Raw genomic sequence first — 25,621 nt, 5'->3', positions numbered from 1 at the left:
CCCCCCCCCCCCCCCGGTTTCTGGCCAACTTTCTCCGTCTCTCTTTCGCCCCCGGTTTTTTTTAACCATAGTTTGCACTTCCCATCGGCGATCCTTTATGGCCCGTAAATGTTTTTCGGCATCGCCGCTGTGTGAGAAAATTAAATTCGAAAGTGGCCAATAGCCTCGCGCCGCGAGAGTAAAGGGTGGCGAGGGCGAGGGGAGGGGGGACACATCGGCGGCAGAAAGAGAAATAAAAAGGGGAAACAAGCGAGGGGGGGAAAAAAAGGAGAGAAACTGAGTTCGAAAGAGGGTAGGGAGGACCTTCTGCTCGGCGAGAGGATTTCAACAGGCTCGTGCATGTCGTTTTTCCACGGTGTGGAAATTTACGGGCTCCTTAAGCTCCTTCCGCGCCGAAAGCACATTTGCTTCTGACATCCACAACAGACCCCCCTCTGGGCTCCTGCCACCGTTCCCCTGGCCTACCCCCGGATTTCGTGCGCATGTATGGGGCGTTGGCGTTTTACTAAAAGCGCCGTGTCTTGCGATGAGAGTCGTTTCTCCGACATGACGCGCAGTCGGCGACAAGTACGTTGCACGCGCGTCCCCGTATTACTTCATAACTTGAAATATTTCCGCTGTCCGGATCGTCATATTTTATTCCCCGGCACGTAAATATTCGCATCGACGTTTTAACCCGCAACAATATCCCGGAATAAGAAATGACTTGTTGTCCGGGGCAAATTCAAGGCGAGAGGGACGATATCACCCGCACCCGACGTTCCCTTTCAGATCGCGCAGCGAACGCGGTCACTCCCGTTCCAAGACACCGATGCATTTGTCCGATAATTACTTCACGTGCGGCGCGTGAAAGGGGCGGCTCGCCCTCGTCATTCGATAAAAGCGAATTACAGTCGGTCCGTGCAGCAAAGCGCGGTGCAACGCGTCCGAGTGTGCTCGCGGCCGCGACCACCAACAACGAATATTCGCGCCTCCACCTGCGCGAGCGGAGTGGTAGTCGCGTCGTTATAAATCCACTTGTTGTTATGCCAAGCAGCGCGAACGCGGCGCCGGGCGCGCGATATTAAACCTCCTATTAAACGTTCAATCAGCGCGTCCTTATTGCCTCGCTTTGAACAGTATTCATAATTACCTCCGGCGAGCGAGAGACGGCGGGAGGAGAAGGAGGAGAAGAAAGCGGAGGAGAGTGCCAATGATAACTCGATCCTCATCGTCAAACGATTATACTACAAAGAGTCACAGCGGCGGCGGCGGCGGCGGCGGCGGTGGCGGCGACGATGACGACGACGACATTGTCGTTCTCTTCTCGTTCCCTTAGCGAGCCACCCTCGGCAAAGGGCCCGACCCTCGGGGTGGTCCGAGTATGTCACGAGCGTTATAAAGAGCGAAAGAAGCATTCTCGGAAGGTGCGAAACGCGCACACGTACGTACATATACATGTATACGCACGGGGAGGGCGGCAGCAGAGAGCGACGAGGCGAGAGAGCAAGTCGGAAAAAGGGACGCGCTCGCTCTCTCGATGCGCTGGAAAGAGGAGAAGGAGATGGAGGAGGAGGAGGAGGAGGACGAGGAGGAGGAGGAAGTGGGCCGGCAGGAGGCGTTAGCTCGGGATACGCGGACCCGTCATACAATAAATACGATATTTGCACTCCCGCTCCACCCTATCCCACCCCCACGGCTCAACCCCATCCATCCATCCATCCATCCATCCATCCATCCATCTATCCATCCATCGCGCGGTGCAGGGGTGACGGAGGAGAGTGAGAGACGGCGGTTGTACTCTCTCTCTCTCTCTCTCGGTGCAGAGCCAGGGTTCGGCTCCGTACGTAGGGCGCGGGTGATGGAAAGGGGATGGGAAACGGGAGACGAGGGTGAGTAGGTCGCGAGAGGAGCGGGAGAGAAGGTGCTCGGATGGGTGGTGAAAGCGTTGGTCGGTCGCGGCGAAGGGACGCGAAGCTCTGGCGCGAAGCGAAACGGCGTGGCGGTGTTGTGCGTGGTGTGGTGTGGCGTGGCGCGGTGTGCTGCCGTCGGTGGGCGGGCGGGGGGTTAGCGATGGTATAGATTTTTATGTCTGCGAGAAATACAAAATGATGGATATAAACCTCCTCGCCACGTCGCCGTGTTCCCTCCCTCTCTTTCTCTCTCCCTCTCTTTCACTCTTGTACTATCTATCTGTCTCCCGTCTCTCTTTTTCTCACTCCCTCGCTCACCCTCTCTCCCTCTCTCTCTCCCTCTCTCATCCTTCGCCCGTTCTCCACACACTCGCCGAGGGTAGTACACGAAGTAGTAACACTCGTGTACACAACCGCGCGCGACCATACGCGTCCGTGCGCGAGATACACACGTACACGCGCGTTTCACACGAACGACGCGAGCCGACCGTACAACCTCACCTCGCTTACAGAAGAGGAGGAGACAGAGGGTGAGGGTGAGGCTGGTGGATGGAGGTCTCTTTCCGCCCGGCGCTCACGTTTCCCCACACCCCCGCGCGGTCACCCCTGGCCCCCGAGAGCAGCCGCGAACCTAACCCAGCTCCCCTCCGCGTTTCGCCACCCTTTCTCCCCCGTGCCACCACCAACCCCTTCGGCTGTACATCGAGCGGCCCCCGCGCCCCGATCCCCTGCGGAAGCTCAGAGCGAATGTTTTGTCATCATACCACCCTGCACGCCGCCCCCAACTCCCCCGAGCAACCGCCCTGGCCTCCTAGCACCCTCTGCCTGCACTCCTTCCCCCTCTTTCCCCCCCCCCCTCCCCTCGCCGCCTCTCTGCCCCAAGGCGCCGCGGCAGATACACTCGCAACCACGTACACACCTCGAATTTCCGCTTTAGGTATCCCAAGTGCTTCTTGTGCACGTGTGTACGTATGCGTTTCATCGTTGACGTCGAGGGGGCCTCGTTTCCACGCGCGTACGTGCACGCCTGTGTACGCGCGCGCGATACAGAAAGGCGTCAAAGCGCACCGGTGCGTGCGCGGAGGCGCACGCTTGCGAGCGCGTGTCGATTCGTAAGCATTTCTTTGATTCGAGGCTCATTTTTTCCGCCGTTCCGGCCACGGCTCCGCGATATTATGGACCGAGCGCAATACGCGTTAACAAGTTTCAACAGCAAATTGACGCTCGCGCTATTTTCGTCGCGCGTCGCGGCGCGTGTGCGATGGATTGTTAAAACTATATACGTCCCGTTCTATTTTGGAAACGCATATCGTTACCGGTGTACAATAATCCTTTATGCCGATCTGAAAACACATGATTAAACGAAAGGAGAAATTATTTTTTTTAACCGCGTTAAAAGTTAAATTATTTTAGCGCCGCGAGTTTCAGACAATAAGTACGTTTTTTCGCACATTTTTTTACATTATATAAACAACGTTAATGAAAAACGTATCTCGCGACGATAAATGCATTGTTGAGAAAAAAAAAATTCTGCTCATCATTCTTAATATTATTCTACATTTCAGAATGCGCATTATAACGCAGAGTTTATAAAAGCCCTGCGAGAGCTTTCGCGTTGACCGCCTTTCTTTTCGTCGCCAAAGAGCGACGGCTGCGCTTTTTTCTCGGCGCATCTCTCTTCCCTAGCTGCACCGAAAAAGAAACGCATTTATGAAACGAGACACGGCCGCCGAGAACTCGACTACTTTTGACGCGTCCCCGACCGATTGATTGATTACTTAATTAATTCGTTACCTCGGCTAGACGCGTTGATCAGCTTCACGTCGCGCTCTCGGCAAGTTTTGCCATTTAATTATAACTAATATTAGTTCAATACCCGCGAAATCTCTTATTTCCCGGCAGTTCCAAGTGATTCGGACTTGGAGAAGTTTCGCCTGAGAAAAGATCAAGACTTGGAATTTCCGCAAGTTACATTATTAATATTTAAATTGTACATTTTTGTCCAAATTGCCTAGATATTCAGTTTGACGAGGCCGATTACTCTGTCGATCAGAATCGAAACGGGACGAGACGCGCGCGCGGGGTTTTCGCCGACGAAACACCGCGTCGTAAACTAGAGAAGCTTCGAAATTCGTAGTTACGCCACTGGGTTGGCCGCTACAACCGAGATCGTCGAGATCTTTATATTCCTGGCGAGGAGAGCTAGTGGAAGCGGCACCAAGGGATGCAGCAAGGAGAGGTGGCGGGCCAGGAGGAAGAGTAAGAGGAGGAGGAGGAGGAGGAGGAGGAGGAGAAGGAGGAGGAGGAGGTGAAGGAGGACGAGATGAGACGAAGCGGAGAATAAGGAAGAGACAGAGACGGGGTCGAGCGAGACGGAGAAAGACATCTCGGTATCCCACCTCGGCGAGAGGAAGACAGGTCCACCGACGTCTCTTACGAGCGATTGTGAGAGGTCGACAGAGCGTTTTGTAACAAGAACCCGCCCGGCGGAGATATCGACTGTTCCGAGCGCTCGCGTCTGAAAAAGTAATAAGGCGCAAAGACGGATATAAAATTTGTTACGCCGACCCGAATTGATGAACCCGGCGCTCCGGCACGCGGGAGCCCCTTGAGACCGGGAGCCCATCTTTTTGTAATCGATAACCGAGTTATTTACCACTTAGCGCACGGCTGAATGGCGATCGAGGGATTGACCGGTAAAAAGTGGCGTCTGCATCTCTCGCTCTCTGCTCCTCGTGGTCGTTTAAATACAGATCGAACGAGAGACCGAGGCTTCTCTTGTCGCGGAAACTTTCGCACGTCTTACCGAAACGTGGCGCAGCTACATAAAATGCCGCTGGCAAGTACCTGCGACGATCTTTCGTTAGGAACAAATTGATATCAATCGGACCAAAGAATTGGCGCGTGGGAAAATTCATCGTGGGTAGATGCGGACGACACACGCCTGTGAAACAATAAATTTTCAAACGCGCTGTCCCGCGCAAACTGACGCCGGTATAAGCACCGAAGAATTTTAAGTAGCCAATAGGGTAATGAGGTGCGAATTATCGAGCGCGAGGGATAGATCCGCGGGCGTACGCGGCGCGAATCGGAAATAGCGCGGAAGAATGATGGATGAGGGATTCTCGTGGACGCGGGGTTCTCATTAGTACCACCACGCGCAACTAGTTGGAAGTCCGGCGGCATGGCCGAGCGCGAACGATAATCGACCAAGAAGTGCGCAGCTGGCGTCGCGTAATACTCCCGGCGAACGTATTATTGTTATCTAATCGACGCCGTTAATGCGCGGAGGCGGATCGATAGTCGCGATTCAGAACGGCGCCCGCGGTCAGCGGAAAACTACGATCTTACGTCCGCCAGCCGCGAGATCGATTCTACCGCCCGAGGCAGCAGTACCGAGTCTCCCGACATCCGATGTTGATACCGTCAAGTCCTTGTATCGCACGTGTACAGCCTTCGGTCGTGGTATATTGTAAAGAGATTCTGCGGCAAAATAAAAGCGCCGTAAAAAGATCCGATAGACTTTTACAACTGCAAGAAGTGCTCGGCCGAAGAATGGGTCGCAAAATTTCACCCTAAACTTTTTTTCCCCGACGACCACCCCGTTTCTCATCTCGAGAAGGGAGTCAGTCCGGTGCCCTGACGCATAGTGCCAAGTTTCATCCGAATCTGACTGTTGGTAGTAACGATCGGCGCTGATTGCGAGGATCCTTGAGTTCCTGGGAGAAAACTTGGGATGCACCGTGGTAACCAACCGTCAGATTGGGACGAAACTTGGCACGCACTACGCTCAGGTGCCAGACTCTCATATCCGCATAAGAAACTGGGCGGTCGTTGGGAGAAAATGTTGGGGTGAAATTTTGCGACTCGTCCCTTCGAAGGTACGACGGTGCAACGCGATAAAATAATGAAGCTGAGGATACAGGAGCGTGACGTAAGACGGGAGACACGGGAGAGTTTCTTCCCGTCTGGTATTGCGAAGACATAAATGATGATTAGGGGGAAAGAAGAATAAAAAGGAAAAATATATCTGTTTCGCGAGAGTTATTGCGCGAGAGCTGAAGGGATACGTGTAGTTTCATCGTTCGTGTTCGACAAAGACAGTCGCGGAACGACGACAAATCACACCGAGGATCTTTTCAATTTCCAGCAGAAGGCGCAGCCCTCTCGGCGAGTTGACAGGTGGAACAGGTGAAGGGCGGAGCGTCGGCGCGCGGGAGTCGGATTGCACCGGGGAAAAACCATGCTCGCGAAGTAATCGAAAAATACAGGAGCGGATCCATCAGGAAGTCCCGAGTTTTTTTTTTTAATATTATATCGGCGTTGCTGTTCGCGTGGAGCGAACGAGTGGGTTATATTATATACGTATACAGTCACACGATAGAGAGCGACGGATAGAGCGAGGAAAAAAAGGGGGATAGAGGAAAAAAGAGACAGAGCGAAAAAAAAGGACGGTGATACGTATAAGAGCGAGGCGGGGGAGGGGGGGGGAGCGAACGGCGGGGTGGGCGGGGGTGCGGGACAGGGACGCGAATACAAAAACGAAAGAGAAAACGAAGCTGCGCTAGAAAAGAAGAAGAGCGAGACAGAGCACGGGAACAACGTACCGACTGACCAACGGGGTTGGACAGTGACGAGCGGGTAGGTAGGACCCACAAAATAAACTGAAACCAGCCCCCTTCTACCCCCCTCCCCCGTGCTATCCCTCGTGCTCTCATTCTAGCCGCGTCACCTCCGCCTCCGTGCCGCCTCACCTCTGCCGCCTCCACCTATTCTCCCGCGATATACCCCCCTCGTAGCCCTCGTACCGCCGACCCAACCCCCGCTCGCTTCGTCGACCACCTCCGCGGGTGCCTCTCTACCTCGGCCAAATAAATTACACCGCCTCGTGACGCGAAAAAATCCAACGAGTTGCCAGAGAGTGAGTGAGTGGACGAGGCGAGAGAAGGAAGACGAGAGATGGAAGGAGGACGCGCGGCGCCGGGACGTAGGGGGTGGACGACGGATTGCGCGACGTGCGGGCGGGAGCGAGACGGAAGAGGGCATATCCGAGAAAGAGAGCGCTCTCTCGCGTCCACGTGGAGGAGGGAGGGAGAAGGTGCAGAGAGAGGGTGGATAAAGGCCAGCACGCGGGGCGGAAATAAAGAGAGAACGAAAAAAGTGGAAGAGGTTGGAGGTGGAGGTTGGGTACCGTGGTCCGCTTTAATTGGTTCGACGTGGTCAGATGAAAAATTCAACCACCCACCCATCCCAACCCGTCCCAACTCTTCCTCCACCTCCTCCTCCTCCTCCTCCGCCGCGTCATGTGCCTTCCGCTGTCTTTCTCTCTTTCTCGTTGTTCCGTATCGTTCGCTCTTTCTCACCGCCTGAATTCCCACCAGATGAATCTACCGCACATCTACGCACATCTACGTCCTGATGTCTGCAAGTTTCTGCGGATCAGGGCGAGGAGACAAAGTTAAACCGGCCGGCCTCGACCGCCCCGTCTTCGTAAACACCCGGCATCGATTCCGCCACGGATTCAACTACTCCCATTCATTAGTGCATCTAATGCCGCGCGAATTTCGATTAATCCCGTGAAATCCGTCAACGATTGTACAACACATAGCGCAGTGTTACGGCAAACGAAGCCGATTTCTTTCCACACAAATAAATATAGTAAAATTCGAGTAACTCTTGCTCGTAGTAGAGTGTATCGAAATGAAGAAACTCGGATCTTGAGAAGTTTTTCCAAGGGACAGCGCGCGCTTCCAAAAAGGTCTCAAGCTATTCGGAATTATTGAGTGAAACGAATTTTAATTGTACGTTTAATTAGGTCCCTCCAACACCTAGCTGAAGTTACTTTCCATCGTGGAACGGTATCTCCCTCGCGCCGACGCAAAAATTTCGCCATTTAACACGTTTGAGATTTTCCGTCTTCAATTTCATTTCGACCGCTATGAAAAATGCACTTTGCCATCCGACACGCTTTTGAAACGTTATTTCACAACGAGCACTATGCTCCGTCGCATTACCGAGACCGCCGCGGGCGCGCGGTAGATCCCAGGATTTTATCGGGAATCTTTTTTGCCTCTCCACCCTTCGCAACGTAGTAGCATCAGTGACGGGATGACGATTACGAGAAAATGAGGTCACAGTCAGACATTCAGACACAATCCCTCCATTTACGAGATAGAAGTAATTATACCAAAATAAAGCAGCAACCGAGAACTGGATCACCGTCCTCGAAATGTTGTCGCAAATGTATCAAACCGATTCTCTCTCAGTCGTACGCATTGCGTACTTTTCATAGAACATTATATACGAGGTGCGATCGAAAAGTATCGAGAGTGATTGTATAATCGGCTGATTCAGTGGTAGCGATTCTCTTATTGTTAAACGGTGACTCTCTTACGCGAACGACAGAATCTTCGTTTCTGCCTGTTAAAGGGCGTTCAGACCACGTGTCGCTTTTAACGGAGGTGCAACTCCTCGAAATCCTTTAAACCACTCAAACACACGTACACGACTCGTGGATTCTCCACCGAAAGCATTATTCAACATATCCAAAGTAGTCTCTGTAGCAGTTTTTCCACGTTTTACACAACTAACCGATAAGAACTGTTGAATACGCGATTTTAAGTTTTCCCTCCCCCCCCTTTCCCAATTGGCGCGAAGTTAAAAAAAAAGTCGAAACAGACGCGTAGACAACATCTTTATACTGTTAAATATTATGATATGCCTCGGTGGTCGAATTGGTGAGACGCCCGTCTCGAGTGCAGGGAGGTTCAGGTTCAAACCCTGGCTGAGGTGATATTTTTCGCAATAAAATTTCTGTATTATTAAAAATGCCAGGCACGGCCAAGGGAGCGCTGGCGTTGTTTTACGCAACGTTGGATTAAAATCTGAAATAAATCGCCGCTCCTCGGCAAACTTAGGAAATTATCGTAATAATTATGGACATCGGGGGCAGCTTCGATCGGCGAGGCAGCGCTTCCGATCCGATTTGCGCGAGGGACGAAATAAACCCCCTTCCCGCGATACAGCGATTCCATGTGGGGAACCGGCAGCAGCTTTCGTCGCGACGGAAACAGGGCATACGGTTGCTCCTTTGATTAATGCTTCCTCGGGGATGAAGCGAAGGGGTTAGGGAGATAGCGGTGGTGGTGTGCTGAGCTACGACTAATCCTCTCTCGGCGTGCACATGTAGGTACGAAGCTCGACGGCAGTCCTAAGAACCTGAGCGTGGACACGAGCGAAAACTCATTTCCGGATGTGCCCCCCCCCTCCCCTCCTCCTCCTCTCCCGGCCCCTCCGACTCTCCTTCTCTTTTCTTCTTCGTCGGTCTCGTGAATTACGTACGACCGGATGCGACGTCGCGCATTCTCGATCAGGCGCATTCTGCACTCGGGACACGCGTCCGCGACAGCGGCAGATTTCTCCGTAAGTACGCAAAAATTGAGTACTTTAAGCGCGACAATTGCGAGGATTCTCTTCGATAAATTAAAAGGCGTCGAGAGTCAGCAAATGTAAGAAAACTGTCAAGCGCGACGAGAGTCGTTAAGGAAAGCACTCTCGCGTGAACGTGTATTTTATTTCAGCGCCTAAATTTTTCCGGCGTATCGATAAATATTTGTTTCGCGCAAGTGCACTCCATATTATAATTATAAAACAGCGGCATGTATGTACAATAGAATTTTGCGTATCCCGACAATTATACATAAAATGTTAATAACGTAATGTTATTACTTTTTCAACTGTCATTACATGTAATGACGATTTCGTTACGCCATTAAAATTGCTTTCCGTTTATCGCGACTTTATCTCGCGGCAGCGGGGAAATGCGGCTGATGACCGGATCTGTCCAGTGCCTCAACTTCAAACAAACTTCCCGGCACTCTTGGGGCCGAAGGGATTGCCCGTGTAAACGACGCATCGTTAGTACATCCAGAAAGAAGGAAGGATAATACGAAAGTGCGGGTCGGAAGGGGACGCGGAGAAAGCTGGAGGCAAGACGCTGGTCGCCAGCGACCTCCTTGATTTTCGCCAGTAGCTTGGCGGTGACAATTGGCCGCGACAACTACACGGTTGTTCGAGAAGCAATTTTAACAGCGGCGGTTTGAAGTCATCAGAACGCGGCGGAGAAACCGTTGGGAAATATGTTCTTCGATAGTTGAACGGACAAATGGACGTAGCAAATATGTCGCGCTTCGAACGATACGTCTCTAATAATCCCTTTTTATTCCAACGTTACATCTGAAGATGTTAAAGTTAAAGTAGGACTCTCGTTGAAACTAAACAACACACAAGAATGGCCAATGCGAGTCTAAGGCAAGCTGTAGATAGCATATACTTGTAATTTTATTAATATGATCTATGAAATCGCATTTTAATAAAATTACAAGTATGGGCTATCTACGTCTTGCCTTAGACTCGCATTGGCCATTCTTGTGTGTTGTTTAGATCATATCTAAAGATGTTACTTAATAAGATCATTTATTACGTGTTACCATTCGTATTTGTAGATAATTTGCTTTTTCCGCCGTCGTGTAGCGGGTGAGTCATGCAATGTCAGGACTTCATAAGAAATCAGGCATCATTAAATCGTTTAGTTTTTTCCCCCCCTGCCACTTTTTCCTATCATCAACCGTGAAGACGGTATAACCCGTTCAAATTGCGCGACTCATCCTGTATAATAGATAGCCATCACGTTTCTCAACGATTTTATGACGCCTTTTAAATAAATAATTAATGCAAATCAACGAACACGGTCGCGCGGGGGAAAGAGAAAAATGCCGTGGGTATAGTCGGCGTAGCCGGCTAATGAATTCGCGCGGAAACGCTCTAATCGGTACAAAAGAAAAAAGGCAAGACGCGAAGGGAGAAAGGGACGGAACCGGAAGGGGCGGAACAAGATAAAGAGAGACGAAGAGTGGGTAAGTGAAGCGCCCGAAGGAGGTAAGGGAGCAGCTGAGAAAAATAATCCAATTTAGTCGGTGCGCGCACGACGAGCCGGCTAACTGTTCGCCTGTTTTCACGGTTTTTAATTATACACCCGCCTCCTGCCTCGCCCACCCCCGCGTCCGCGTTGGTTCCTCTCGCGAGGAGCCGGCGCGCATTTTGTCGTCGTGATTCAGGGACAGAGAAACACACTTTCACGGGGACTTCGCTTCGAAGAGACGTTAAGCAAAATAGACGATCGCCCGACTTAACAGACGGAAGGACGGACCTCCCGCGGGTTATACGGTTCTTGACCGGCGGGTGAAGTCGGGGTCGGTCCTTTTTTTTCTCCGCCTTTGCGGCGAACGCGGGTAATCCGATTTCGATGGAAACTTCCGCGACGCATGATTGCATTTGGGACGCTCGCTGCCGCCGAAAAGGCCGACGTGGACGCGGCACGCGAGACCGCCGGGCATACTTTTCATCCTCTCTTTCTCTCTCTCTCCTCTTCCTCCCCCGCCTCTCTTTTTATCCACGGCGAATTCGACGGTTAAGTGGAAGTTAGCATCGGCGCTCGCCTATCCTTTATCGCGCGGCTCGAACTCGATTCTAACTCGGCCCTTTTATTACTCTTACGTTTACTTTCCAGCGATATAACGCGCGCGCGCGCGCGTCTCTTTATTCTGCCGCCCTTCGGCCTCTCCCTCGCTCCGATCGCCGAGAGTGTCGGCCGTTTTATCGGCTTTCGACGTCGCTGCAATTAGCATTTTAATTCTCAGCTAAACGCGCGCCCCCTCCCCCCCCCCGGCCGTAACGCGCAACTTTTTCGACGCCGAGTCTCCCTGTAGTTAAGCGTGCAGTGACCAACGAGCAATATTCAATGCAACAGCACGCACCTGCGTTGTTACCGATGCGTCGATTCTTCTCTCCCTCCGAGGGGGAAATGGTCTCAAACGAAGGGGACGACTTTTGTAAAATCACAGAGGGCGGTATTCATGAGTCGGACCCTGTATTTAAGATCGTCTTGAGATCATTTTCGGATACTCCGCCAACGAAATGTTCCATACAGCATCTTTCGACAAATTGGAGACGATCCTAAATAGAAGATCTGGACTACACGGAGAGTACTTTCTCCTAAAATTCACCCTGAAAATCATATAATTGTGGGCCAACGCGGCAACTCATAAAAAATTCTCCGAAATGCCCACGCTTTGTCCCACGCCTACACGATTTTCAGGGTAAATTTTAAGAGAAAATTCTCTTCTCATACACGAATACCAAAGCGTTTCCGCTTTCGCCCTTTGTCCGTCTAAATAAACCTCGGACCTGTATTTATATTGTATCTCGTACGCAATATTGAGTGCAAAATCCGATCGAGCGGCCGATCGATTCGGGGAAATCTCGGGGCGTCGCGAGAGAGCGGGCCGTGCGGCCGGACGGTGTCAATGCTGGTAATGGTACTCACGTGTCCTAGCTTCTCCTCCTTCCGCCTCTTGGAGTCGCTCTCGAGGTCGGGCGTGCGGCTGCGAAATTTCTCAGGCGGAGAGACCGAGCGGTGGCCGAGCCTCTCGTCCGGCAGGGCGATCGGCTTACGGTCCTCGGGCGTCTCCGCGGCCGCGCGATGCTGCTGTAGATCGGCAGGCTTCAGCAGCGCTTGCGCCTGTGCCTGGACCGCAGCCGCGGCCGCGGGATGCGGCGGCGGCGCCAAGTGCGGCGGCACACCCGCGGCTGCGGCCGCCGCGGCCGCACCTGCGAACAGCAGACCGCTCGGCGGAAGACCGCCGACCACCGCACCGTGGGGCAGTTGCTGCGCATGGATCTGTTGCTGCGATGTCAAGATAAAAAGCGTTTTGTAATGGTGGATCACTCTCGGCCCAAGCCCCGCCTCGCCCGCTTTCCTCGCACGCGTATTTAGTAATTTTTAGGGCCAGTTTCACAAACGTCGGTTAACTAGGGTTCAGTCGGCTCCCCTATCCTTCACCAGTATTATTTCTTATTATTTCAGAAGAGACGGAGAATCAATTAACCTTCGGTTAGCAGTTAACCGATGTTTGTGAAACTAGCCCTTAATCGCGCGTCAATTAACCACCCGCGACTGGCGCTACGTCAATCGATAGCATCCGATATTTCCGATAAAATCTAAGAAGTTGCGCGCTAGGAACAAATTAAACGCAACAAGTTCGAAACTCGCGTTTCGTTTATTATTACAATCTCCAGTTGGACGCTCGTGAAACTAATCGCGCGATTCGCGCGGCGGCGATCAACGCGCCGAGTTAATTTTCTTGTTTCAAGAACGCGCGACTTTTCGCGAATAAAATATCGAGCAAACCGTGCGAGGCAGTTTCGCAGAAAGTCTAAATTTACGCGTCGAACGTAGGGTAAAATACTCACCAATAACTGCTGGAGACCTTGCTGCTGTTGCTGCTGCAAGAATTAGGAAAAGACGCGTCAGGTCGCAACTCGAGTGACAATTATTCAATTATGAGATCAAGCTCGCCGGTCTAGCACGCGAGCTGTTCGATCGTAAAGAACTTTTTTCTGGAATACATTCTTATACGATCCGTCTCATCAAAGCCGATGACTTGGGAAGTTAATGGTGAGCGGCTACTTACCCCGATAATGGCGTTCAGTTCGGACATGGTGACTTGCTTCGCCCTCTCCACGGCGTTGGCCACCTGCTGCTGATGCTGCAATGCCATGCTATCATTATCGCGTCGTCGTCACACTCGATTGTGAGATCGCACGGCACGCGTGCCAAACAGAAAGTCAAAGACTCACCTCTTGCGCCAGGAACGGAAGCACTTGCCCGATTATCGCGTTCAGCCTTTTTGCGATTTCCGTCTGCGAACACACGACGGATGGTCGAGTCAAATGCGTTTTCGATTGACAGCTCAATATTCCGGCGATTTATCTTATTCGACGGTATAGGCGCGTTATGAAAATTAAAAGTACCGCGCGACTCACGGCAAGGCGTAAAGGGCGCTTTTATTAATTTCCTCCATTTTCACAGAGAATAATATCTACACGGCAGAGACGTAATTTCTTTTGACACGCGCGCTTTTACAAAACACTCCATCAGCTATCTCCATTTTCAAAAATTACGGCGCGGCACACGTCGTTTTCGAAATGACCGTTCCATTTGTAAAATTGCACGTGTAACACCGGAAACTCACTCGGAATTTAATGTCGCGTGCGTAGGTTTAACGTCACGCAGTTATGCTTTGAATAATTCGAGGCTTAATTGAGAAATCGAGGCCGACTGTATGGGGCGAAGGGGGGGGGGATGCGATACCGAATTGTGCGTGTATGTGTGTGTGTAACGCGTAGGACACGCGTGGCACGGCGTGCGGGGTTAACATCGTGGTAATCACATGTCGCACGACGAACGTACGAGCGCGGCTCGTTTCACCCTCGTACGGAGGGGTGGCTACTCATTAATGCGCGTCGATCGAATCGGATCACGATTAAGCTCACGATCGCCACGTGACTTTCGTAATCGTCGCGTCGAAAGAAATATTTGTACGCCGTCGCCCATTTATCCCCCGATCGTGCGATGGCGGTCTCAAATGGATTTCCGCCTTTTGCAGCAGCGGATTTAATAATTCGAAAATCACCGTGTAATTATATAATTTTAATCGACTCAATTATTCCGCTCGATCTCAATGATTCGCGACGGTAAATTGGCGGACGCAGAGCCGCGCGTAATTATTTAATAGCGCGTTCGCAATGACGCCGCGATATCTCGTCCCGGCGATATTTTCACGTCAGACGAGCCGGCCGCGTGGATCTAAAAAGTTGAGAGACCGAAAAAAATGTCATCGCCCCCGCGGGGAACAGAAAGATGGAAAACTGCCGCGTCCACGTCAGTTCGATTTCGCCCTGTTCGACAGTAGGTGGCAAGGGAGGGCGGAAGGGAGCGAGCCGGGATGGTTAGGTGGGTGTAGAAGAAGGGCGGGCGACGAAAAAAGGTTCGACGAAAAAATGGACAGAGGATGCGAGGGATAGTGTCGGGGATTGCGGGAGGTGGTCGGAGGCGGCGGCGGCGGTCGGGAGACGAGGAGAATTTGCAGGACGCGGGCGATGCGGAGCGAGTGTTGTCCGGCACGAAAAAATGGTTATTCCTTCTCGAATGTGCCCGATGCACATGCACGTTTTCCCGCAAAACGGATGGCCGAGGTGCGGGCTCGACGAGGGGGCGGGGGTGGCGGCAGAGAGGACGAAGTGAGTTGACGGGGCGGGACGGGGAAGGGGATGGAGATGACCAAACGGGAGGTAGAGGAGGACGTGGTGGATGTGGAGGTAGATCAGGAGGAGGAGGAGGAGGAGGAGGAGGAGGAGGAGGAGGAGGGGAGGGGGGGGTGGTGGAGGTGGAGGTAACATTGAGATTAGCAACGGGTAAAAAATCGATGTCATCGCCCCCAGCCCTCGCGCTCTCTCCGCTCTCGCTCGACTCAACCCTCTGCTACCTCCACAGGGCAAAATAAAAGAACTCGAATACACGACCCCTAGGAGGGTGTATGCGCGCGCGGCGTAGGTGTTCGTGCGAGCAAGCGCAAGCGAGTGCGAGCGCGATTGCGAGTGCGAGCGCGAGTGTGTACACGCGCGTTCGCCCTCCCTCTTCCTCCCTCTGTCCTCTCGCTCGCTCGCGCGTTCGCACGCTAACACGTGTGTACGAACGAGAGAACCCTGGAAAAGCGACCCCCGACCGCCGAAAGAGAACCTGCGGGAGACGGAGCGAGAGGGGGGTCGTGCATTGAACGAGAGACAGAGTAAGAGAATCCAAAAAAAAGGAAAAAGAACGAAGGAGAAAGGGAGAGAGGACCAGAGTGGGCAGAAGACAGAGAGCCCGGATAGATAGACGTATATATGCATGAAGGTAGGAAGAACTGGAAAGGCAGGGTGAGTTATACGCAATTGGTCAGCCTGCACATTTTTTATCGGACGCCGGGCAAACCCGCGATGGGGAAATGGTAGTTACTCTTATATTGACGAACAACGCCAACAACAACGCCGCGGCAATATTCCTCCAAAGGGATACGCGCTTTTTCGAAGAGAACGCTGTCTCCGATTCGACATTTCCGCACCAAGGGTTTCCACCTTAGAAACGATGTGACTTCGTAACAACTCCCGCGCGCGGCTTGATTCTCTCCCATGCAGGATAATGCAAAAGTTATTGCCACCCTTCGATCCTTCGTTCGGGAATAATTTTAATACAGAATACTTAACGCTTCTCTCGTCGTTTCGTTACGAGTTTTCGATTAAACGCGTCCGCGTGGCTTAACGCTGAGTAATGAGGCGATGAAGCATTTTTTATCTCATTTCCTTGGTATTTCCGTGGCCGTTTCTAATTCTCTCGGGCCCCCCCAAGACTCGGTAATGACCCATTTCGCGATCGCGTGTGCGTAACGCACCCGCGACATATTACCGTGGATCGCGGCTTAATCGAACGGGACAACGAGCAGGCGGCCGCCGCGCCGAAGGACGTCCCTTTCAATTAAGCGATAAGCGTTATCGGACAGATACGCCGGCAACCGAATGTACGTACGTACGTACGTACGTACGACTCGAATGGATGAATAGGGCGAGAACGTAACGCGCGACCAGCCGCGTCGCGATGAGTTTTTAGCTCTCCCGTCTCGTCCTCGTCGCCACTCTGATTCGCCCAGTTTATCCCACCCTTTCTCTTCCGCGCTTTTCTTTTGCGTAGTCGCGGGCGCTTTTTGCGAGCCGCCCATTTTTCTCTATTGCCGCGAATCTCGTTTTCCATGAGGCGCGCGCGATGAAATTCGACGGACTCGAGAATCCAACGGGACTGATAAAACGCTTTATCGCCGACATTAACGAACGATATCGCATTAACTCGTAGATTGAAAGCGGTACAATTTCGATCGGCTCTCCCCGACTTTTTCAGCGGCCGAAAGATCCTTCCAAGATTCTCCGTCGTTTAACGGTATTCACGCACAGATTCCCCAAAGTTTTACCCCCCGTTTACGGAACGCATGCCGGGAACTGTTTCCTACAAAATTTCCTCATAAATTTCTGGTCGATTTCTTTTTTTTGTTATTGTACAAAGCAAACCTAAGGAATTCAAAAAGAATGCTTCTTACCTAGAAGATTAACGTCTCAACCGTGTCCGTAGGATTTTCGTCCCTTTTGCCCATTGAAATTGTACAAAGAAATTATTTTTCCCAAACTTTCAAATTAACAGCCGAATACCGCGTTAACATTTTTTTGCTCCGAAAGACTTCGGCAACGCCTCTCTCCGGGCAAGTGGGGATAAAACTCGACGAATCACCCTGCACAGAGGGACGTCGAAGTGTTGAAAAACTTGATTTCTTCACCACGTGAATCGAGAGGCGAATATTGCACCGACCGATCGGTCGGTCGCAGTCTATATCGTGCAATTAAACCGAACGATCGAGCCAATGTTCGCGAGCAAGGGTGACCGAAGGGAGAAAACTCAAGACTGCTATTGGGGATGAGGAACGGATGGGGCGAGAGAAGTAATCGTACCTACAAGAACTGGGACATCGCCAACAAATTCGAGTTAGTCGAGTAGAGAGTGGTAAAGTGGTGGCTGCGGTGGGGTGGGTGAGAGGCAAATGTCGACTTCGGGCTGTGGCAGGAGATACGAGGGTCGCAGATGCGAGGGATGGCTAGCATTCTGGGAGCGGCGAGCGGGACGGAAATCAGGGGGAGAGAATGGGAGTGCGAGAGAGAGAGAGAGAGAGAGAGAGAGAAGAGGGGAGCGAGGGAGAGCGAAAAGGGTAAAAACGAAAGGGGTGGCGAAACGGGAAAAAGAGACGAGGCAGAGATACAGAAGGTTCTAACCTCGTAGGGGAAGATTGTTTTCATTCGGGGGCTCAAATTGAAAAGGAGCGAGAAAACCGCGACGCGAAAGCCCGCTAAGTGGCGGGGATTGACTAAAGGCAGCTTGATTTATTTATTTTTTTGCCGCGCGAGGGAGGATTTTGAGACTGACACGACGCGCGGCATCCCCGGGCGAAAGCAATAAGTACATTTTCGGGATGTCCATTATGTCGCCGATGGCGGAAGAAACGGGGAAAGGGACGCTCGATGAAAAAAATAAAGCGCACTTGTCCACTAGATTACTGCGTTATTTGCGGGACAAACGTTTAAAAAAAAATCTACCACCTTTTCTTCCAAGACGCATCGCGAAATCATCGTCTAATGCGCCTGGAAGACGGCAATTAATGCGAATAGCTGGCGAAAGAGATTTAATCGTGCGTTCACGAGCGCATGGCATCGGCCCGATATTATCACGGTTAATTAGAGAGCCGCCAAGAACCGATAACTTTTCATTTCTCTTCCAATTAGTGTCAGAGAAGCGAGTTCGCCGTGTTACATTATCTCCGCTGCAATTTGTGCAGTCGCGGTGTCCCGACTTGATTTCCCAGCGTTCCCGCGCGATCTTACTTTTCCGATTTTTATTAGTATCCGGTGTACATTATTATCCGACAAATTTGCAAATCACGAGCGCGAAACGACTCTTCCACCGGTTTTACCGCACACCCGTTAGCGAGAGAGAAAAAAATTATATATATATACATATATCGACGAACGTATTGTTAGACTCCGCGACAGGTCCAATTTAGCGCGTCGACATTAGTCCACGTGAAAGGAATTCAGGTTTTATTTTTAACTATTCGAATCATTATCTCGCCAGGATAAGCCATTCGATCAGGTAAGACCCTCAGCTAATTGAATTTCAGGTGACACGTATAGACGCCTCCGATTTCCATTGGTAATAAATCCAGTTCGACAACCTTACCCCCAAGTTTAAAAGGCGACGATCCCGCGGTCCGGGTCGCGAGACCGATTGGGCGCCACGCGTTTTCCGGGTTTTTAAAAAAAAGCCGCCCTGATTTTTCATGCATTATTCGCCGGAAACAATTCCGCGGTGATTCCGGCGCCGCGTTACGCCCTATAACTACCCGGGAGAACATAGCTCCCCCGCGCCTCGGCCCATTAAGCGCCGCCTCGAGGTACGAGGGTGAGAAATGATCGGCCGCTAATGCTAATGAATATCAGCTCGTTGTTCCACCGGGACGGCGGGAGGGCTGTTTGGAGTTCGGAGCCCCACTTTTGAGCATGACCGCGCGGCGACGAGGGGCCACCGTGGCCGCTTTTAAGAAAATTGCTGACAGAGGGGAAACTGCCACGCCGCCGTTTCCCCTGATTAGCCGAAATTACACGATTTCCCGGCCTAAACGCGCCCCCGCTCGCGCCCCCTCGTTTGCGGCCGCGGCCGATCCCGGCGATTCACTGACCCCGGGCTCAATTAGCGAAGGGCCACTCGGATACTTAGCGTCCGAGTTAAACGCGATCTTGATTAACTTCGCGCGACGCCCAGTTCCCAGCGTTACGTTGTCCGGCCGTGCGATCCAACTGTTGCCGATGTTTAACGGGCACAACCACGCGGAACACGTTCTAAGAATGTGTCCGAAGGGGGATAATCTGCATCCGATCTAAATATTTTAGCTATCGATTATCGATATCCATACAACGCTGGTTTGCCTAGTTTACTTAATCTTTAGTTACAAGATAGTAACACTGGACGGCCTTGTCTGAACGGCCGGATCGAGTCGCTGGATTAATCATTCGATAAGTAGGTGACAAGCTTACCTGTTTGTGCATTTCAACGTTGAGGCCGTACGACATCTCGTAATACTGTAACAAGAAAGACGTGGCTTTCAGTTTGCGTAAAAGTATCATTCAGGGATGGGTAAAGTGACATACGGTTAAACTATTAAACGGCACGCAGTTGTAAACACGAGAGAGAGAGCGAGAGAAAGAGAGAAAGAGAGAGATGTATCGGGAAATCGTTGCGTTTCAAAGTTCGCAAGCGTAAAACCATTCGCATACAAACTAGACTGACGACTGCTATGGTTCTTACGCACGCGAGCATAATCGCAAATTGGCTAGCTGCAATTCAAGTATCAAACGCTCGTGCGGAATCGCGTTATTCGCATGAGCCTTTTAAAGCCCGCGGTCTCGGGCTTCAAACATAAATAAAGAAAGCAAATGGCATTTGTAACGTCGTCTCAATCGTGCCTGGCGACATTTGTTCTCTACGCGATCCCGCCGTGGGAATACAATTTAACGCCGAGGGCCGGCGCGGTCGCGTTTCCTCCGAAATTAAAATAGAGCGTCGCGCACACCGAGGTGCGGAATTCTCGAGGCGTATCGAATCGCTGGGGCGCGATCGATGGATCAGACCGGCGCGATCTTCTCACGCCGTCGGCATTCTCGCGGACGAATTTCTGCGGGCGAGGGCGAGACCGAAGGGGGCCCGCAGTAGTAGTAGCCGTTCGATCCGGCGCGCGTACATGCGTCTCGATAAACTGCATCCGAGCGTAGGATGCAGGCCGGTGGATGCGCTTGCGCGATCGTAAATTGGCTAGTGGCTGTCGCTTAGCGCCGCGCGTGTCCGCCTTTAGCCGCTCTCGTTCGGAAACGAATGGCTTCGGGGGCGGCGGTTTGCCGAGAGAAAGATGGAGAGAGACGGAAAGAAGAACGGGAGGAAGAGAGAGAGAGAAAGAGGGGGGGGGGAGGCGGGAAAGTGCAATACACACGTCAGGCCAGGCTGGGAGATACTCGGGCTCGGAGATCGATAGCATCGGCCACGGAAATATACCGACTTAATAATGCAGTCGATAACTACGCCTGGCGAACTTGGGGCAAGGCACGCGCGGAGCCTTCCTCCTTTGCGCGACGATCCCGGCCGCGCTTTGTCCTACGGCGGTGCACGTTGATTCGGGCCCGGCGATCTTATCGCGCGACAAGCACGGGGAGCGCGAGGGAGGCTCGATAATACATTTCCTCGAAGCTCGCGCGGCCTACGAAAAAGTGCGCGCCGCGATTGCCGCCGCCACGGCCGGGGTAAAGAGCGATCATAATTTATCCGTCGGACTAAGCGCGTGCACAACGAGAGGGTCCCCTCGTATTGTTCGCTCCTCTGTTTTTCTCTATTCTTTATCACTTCCCCCGTGTGTCTTCCCGTTCTCTGTCCGCCTCGTTTTTTTTGCGCGCGCGCGCGCACGCGACCATACGTGAAGTAAGAAAGCTTTGCGAATCCGTCGGACGATTTGTCGGCGTTTGGCTCGCGTCGCGGACGCTCCGCGCGCATTGTGTGCGGTTCGACTTGGATGGTCGCAAGCAAGATATCGACGAAAGTCGGTAATCAAATAACAAGAGAACTCTCTTTCTCTCTCGACGATGGCAAAGAGAGAGAGAGAGAGAGATTCGTGGATATCGATCTCATCCGCCGTCTCTCATTTTCTATTTTCACGTGCCTGGGAGAACCCAATAATAAGAGTTGTACCGATAATTTCGCCCCCTCCGATTACTCGATATGGATCTTTTAGTAGCGAGCCTTTGATAGGATGATTGGACGACCTCGTTTGTCGCTCTCTCGACATTTTCTCTCGTTTCGTCCCCTTTCCCCTCCCTCCTCCCTCTTTACGCTCTCCTTTCTTGCAGTTGCACGGCACTTCTATTCAGTCTATCGTTCCTCTCGCCTCCCTTTCCATTCCCATTTTCCTTTTTCGCTCGTATCCACTCTCTTGACTCACCTCGCGGAAATTTACACGTTGCGCCCGCGGATAATTAACGGATAATTAATAAGCCGACGCGAAATTTTTCTTTCTGCATTTCGTATCTTTGTAAAAGGAGCCGGTGAATTATCACGATAAAGAAGAAACGACTGTTCGCGCGCAATAAAGCTTCTCTTCAATTTTCGATCGCGATGTAATAAAAACACCCTTTACAATATAAATTTACGCAACTCTATCATTCGACGTCCGTAAAACGATTACAACTTACTCGAGAGTCAGTAAGTTGACGCTTGTCTAAAATACGGGGCGCAGAAGAAACTCGTAAATAATATTTCGACTAAAACCCGCGTAAAGATATTTTCCGCGCATAAAGGAGGTATCGCCGGCCGAACGCCCGTCACAGCCGAAGCGTGACGGGGCGAAATTTCGCTAGTGTTGATGGAAAAAAAATTTTTTTTGAGAGAAGGACAACGTAGCGCGCAGGAGGATAGAAATGCAATCTGCCAGGTATACCCGCGCGCGCGTACAGTCGAGGGGTGGAAAGCAAACGGCGAACCGTGGAAACAGGAGGAAAACAAAGAGTAATCGAGAAGCGTGCCCCAGGGATGTGGGTTACGTTTAATTTGTTGCAGCGCGAAAAAACGCGGCGGAGAAAAAACATAGATAATTGGAAAGTCTTCTCGTTCGCGGGCAGGTCGGAGATGCGCAACGACCTCGGGCCCGTTTTCGATAAGGTTTTTTTCGTTCTATCCCTCCTCTCCCCCCCCCCTGTTTTTTTGCTCCTCGTCCGTGCCATCGAATTTTCTTTCTCTTTTTTTCCTCGCTTGCGCTCGATCATTACATTCGTGTATCGGGAATCAAATTAATTTTCTGACGGCCCGGGGATTCGGGGCTTTCCGCTTATGCTCTGTTTTTGACGATACGTAACGACGCTAGCCTCTCGCCTCCGCCTCCCCCCCCCACCCCCCTCTTGCCGACGAAACGCGGGGGTGAGGGAGCGACGCCGTTCGTCGGGGGGGCAGTTTCGTTCGTAGCGGCATTCCGGAGAATTAATTCGCCGACGATGCACCGCAATCTGTGTCGCGATAAAAATATGAAACTCCTGCGAGCGATCGAACGGCGACGATTATCAATTCGCGGAATACGAATGAAGATTCGCGCATTCGTGATAATTGGAGCATGTCAGACGCTCGCGAGCGTTGGTTATTTTCATCGCGATCGAGGGGAAACTTTTTGCAATGACCGAAAAATTTTCTCGTTTCTTTTTGTTTTCAAATTTTTTACGGATAAATAAAGGGTAGGTTCCGTAGCGTATAAATTAACGGACAGGCGCATGATTAAAAAAATGAAGCGAGAAAATGGTTTCGCGAGAAAAAGCCAAGTGGATCAGTCTCCGTCGCGCACTTGTCAGGACGAAATGACGTTTTCCGAAAATACAGTCGTCCAACCTGCGGAGCAGCGGAAGCATGTAAACCGTGACCGGAGGAAGATCAAACGGCAAATATAGATGAAGATGTAATTTTTGTAAACTCACAGCGCGGTCTCAATTTACAAGTACTCCGTATGCTTCTCCTTTTAATAAAACTGTCACCGCGTAACTGAGAGCTACGAGAGCGAGGATCGCCCGCGGAAATTCCAACGCGCGCGTAAACCGCGAACCCGTACAACGCGATTGAAAAATGCACCCAGCATCCACAAAGAAATCGAGTACAAGTATCAATCACATCCGCGGAAGCGGACACGATTGGCGGTATCTCGGCGATAGAAGGGAAAGATATCGCGCAACGACATAGAAAGGCGATGATCCGTAAGACGAAGCGGACAAAAGAGTGAACGGAGGGAGGGGGGGGGGGGGGCAAAAATTGAAGCAGCGCGCGGATTTACGCGGCGCGTTACCCTAATGAAAATCGCGAAGGATGAAGTTGCGCGCGCGTGGCGGCGGCGGCGGTGGCGGCGGTGGCGACGGCGGGAAGAGATGGGTAGGAGAGGCGGTTGGAATACACGAGGGTGGAATTAGAATATCAGAGACACGGCTGGCGTGGTGTACGTACACCCGTGTGCCGGCGCACACCGACGCGGCGCGAGGCCGCGTCCGCGCGCGTCTCCGGCCTGCACGTATATAATACTTGTCAGTGGTTGACAAACCCTCGACATCAATTTCTCTCTCTGTCTCTGTAATTCGCCCCCTCTCTCTCTCTCTCTCTCTCTCTATCCGTCTCTCCCTCGCCCCCTTCTCTCCCTCGGCGAGCCTCGCTTCTCTCTTCGTCGCTACTTCTATCACTCTATGCCCCCTGCCCCCCCCCATCCCGCCCGCCCCTCCTCGCCAACTGCTCCTCCACCCCCCGTTGCCACCCCCTTCTCTATCTCTCTCTTCGTTTACTTTGGAGATATCGATTACCGGCTCAACTCCCAACCCCCATCAACCCCTCTGTCACCTCCGACCCCCCTTATCCACTCCCTCTAGCACCCCCGACTCCCTTCCACTCGGCCCAGCTTGCTGCTTGGTTGCTTGCACGGTGTCACATCGGTGTAGCAGTTTACAGAGACAGTATAGTTCGCGACAATTACGATCGGCCGTACAGCAGACAGTGGTGTAGGACCTCGGAATCCAAGGATGCCGGCGTTACGGTGAGGACATCGATCTGCCGAACGCGGTTGATTTTCCGGAGCGGTTCTTAAGTCGCGTGCTTTAACGGTGTAAATGGAGCTCGCGTAAAACGAGCGCAATTTTCGCATGCAAAACACCATCGGTCTTTCGCGTTCGCGCGAATTTGAATTTGCATTTCTTAGGAATGCATTAAGCGCGCAAATCCGAGCTACCTGTATTGAAGCACTCCGTTTGAACTTACCTCGAGAATTAACGGAATGGAACGTCTCAAAAATTACAGCCGTGTATTTCCGCAATTATTTAACGCCAGGATCAAAGCGAATTCAATATCCCGGGGATAATGGAACGGATGCGGAAAATATTAACTGAAAAATAGACGGGAGATCTCACGGTAAAATTCCTCAGTCCCTTTTCACGCGAGCCTGGACTCGCGTGTACTCGGCGTCTCTATTGTAACAATCGCGATAACGCGGACGAGCGTTAGACTCATTGAAATTATGTTGGTTTCAATTTCCCATCTCCGCAAACGGTCCTAGAATTCGAAAAAGCAGCCGAGTAAACATTCGGAATGTGCCTTTAGCTCCGCTGAAATTTGCGTCTATTGAACATAACGGGGTTATTGACCCACCAATCCGCGCTGTTCGCTTTCGTATCTCGAAAGCGGTTTGCAGAAACGCATAAGCCCGGTACTTGCGCGAGCGCATTCTCGTGCAACGCTGAATTTGTACCGGGACAAAAGATGCCCCATTTTTATTTTCATCCTCGTTGGACAAACGCTGGACCAGCCACCGTGTCTCTCGCGAGTTCGATTCGACGAGCGTGGCGGACGAAGGCGGCATTCGCGAATTTTCATACAATCCTTTCAAATGACGTCTACGACATCTTAACAATGAGGTGATAAAGCAGAGTTGCGCGTTAAAACTTATTTCGCCGTGCTTCGGGCCTCTTTTTGTACGCGAGTTTCTAAGAAAACCGCTTGATTGCGACTCAATGCGTGACTTTTTGCAGCGGCCATTCACGATGAAACGGGCGCACCAATATTTCACTCGGAGCATTCAATTTCCGGTATCAACGCGTCGGGTCCGGTATATCGTCTTTCAAACGAGAGGCCTGGGACCAAATTTCTCGATGCAGGCCAAAGTCCAGGTTGAATTATCGTCACGCAAAGTGTCAAACGGTAGACACGGCAGAATATCATTTCGGAGATAATATTTCTCGAGTACGAGCAAGATGCGGAGATACAAAGCGCATGATACCCGAACAAATTACAATTGTCCGAACTCTCGACGATTTCTCGCGTGTTACGCAACTTTACGGTCTCGTAAAGGAGAAGAAAATCTATCGTAGAGGGACAATGTAATAACACCGAGGTTGCCTCGGGGCGCGGAAGAAGAAGAAGAAGAAGGGAGCAACGAGAAATGAATACTCGCGGCGAATACTCTGGACCACGTTAGCACTGGCACTTTGATATAGCTAAGTCCAAGTAAGCTCCTTACCGATGACGATACGATTAGTACGGTTGGCTGGACTAATTGCCTTCGCGCTGATAGAACTAAATCAAAGTGGGGCGCCCGGCAATATGAGGCGAAAATAATATCAATCGTTTTTCCCAGCGAGCAAATGAC

At 51.7% G+C, this 25,621-nt stretch overlaps 1 protein-coding gene across 3 annotated transcripts in view; it reads right to left on the bottom strand.

Moving 5' to 3' along the window:
* Positions 1-25,621, bottom strand: part of LOC105570382 (protein groucho) — a 77,834-nt gene that overhangs the window by 17,582 nt on the left and 34,631 nt on the right. For all 3 annotated transcript variants that reach the window (XM_012027525.1, XM_012027527.1, XM_012027526.1), the window contains 5 exons: positions 19,458-19,502; positions 13,590-13,652; positions 13,424-13,498; positions 13,203-13,235; positions 12,277-12,636 (listed from right to left, as the gene is read on the bottom strand). In XM_012027525.1, coding sequence (XP_011882915.1) covers positions 12,277-12,636; positions 13,203-13,235; positions 13,424-13,498; positions 13,590-13,652; positions 19,458-19,502 — 576 coding nt within the window. The remainder of the gene's footprint in view (positions 1-12,276; positions 12,637-13,202; positions 13,236-13,423; positions 13,499-13,589; positions 13,653-19,457; positions 19,503-25,621) is intronic.

This window comes from Vollenhovia emeryi, unplaced genomic scaffold, assembly GCF_000949405.1.
Source record: "Vollenhovia emeryi isolate VEMERY1.0 unplaced genomic scaffold, V.emery_V1.0 DF939120.1, whole genome shotgun sequence".
Classification (NCBI taxonomy): Eukaryota; Metazoa; Arthropoda; class Insecta; order Hymenoptera; family Formicidae; genus Vollenhovia; species Vollenhovia emeryi.
This window is presented reverse-complemented; position numbering and strand designations above follow the sequence as displayed.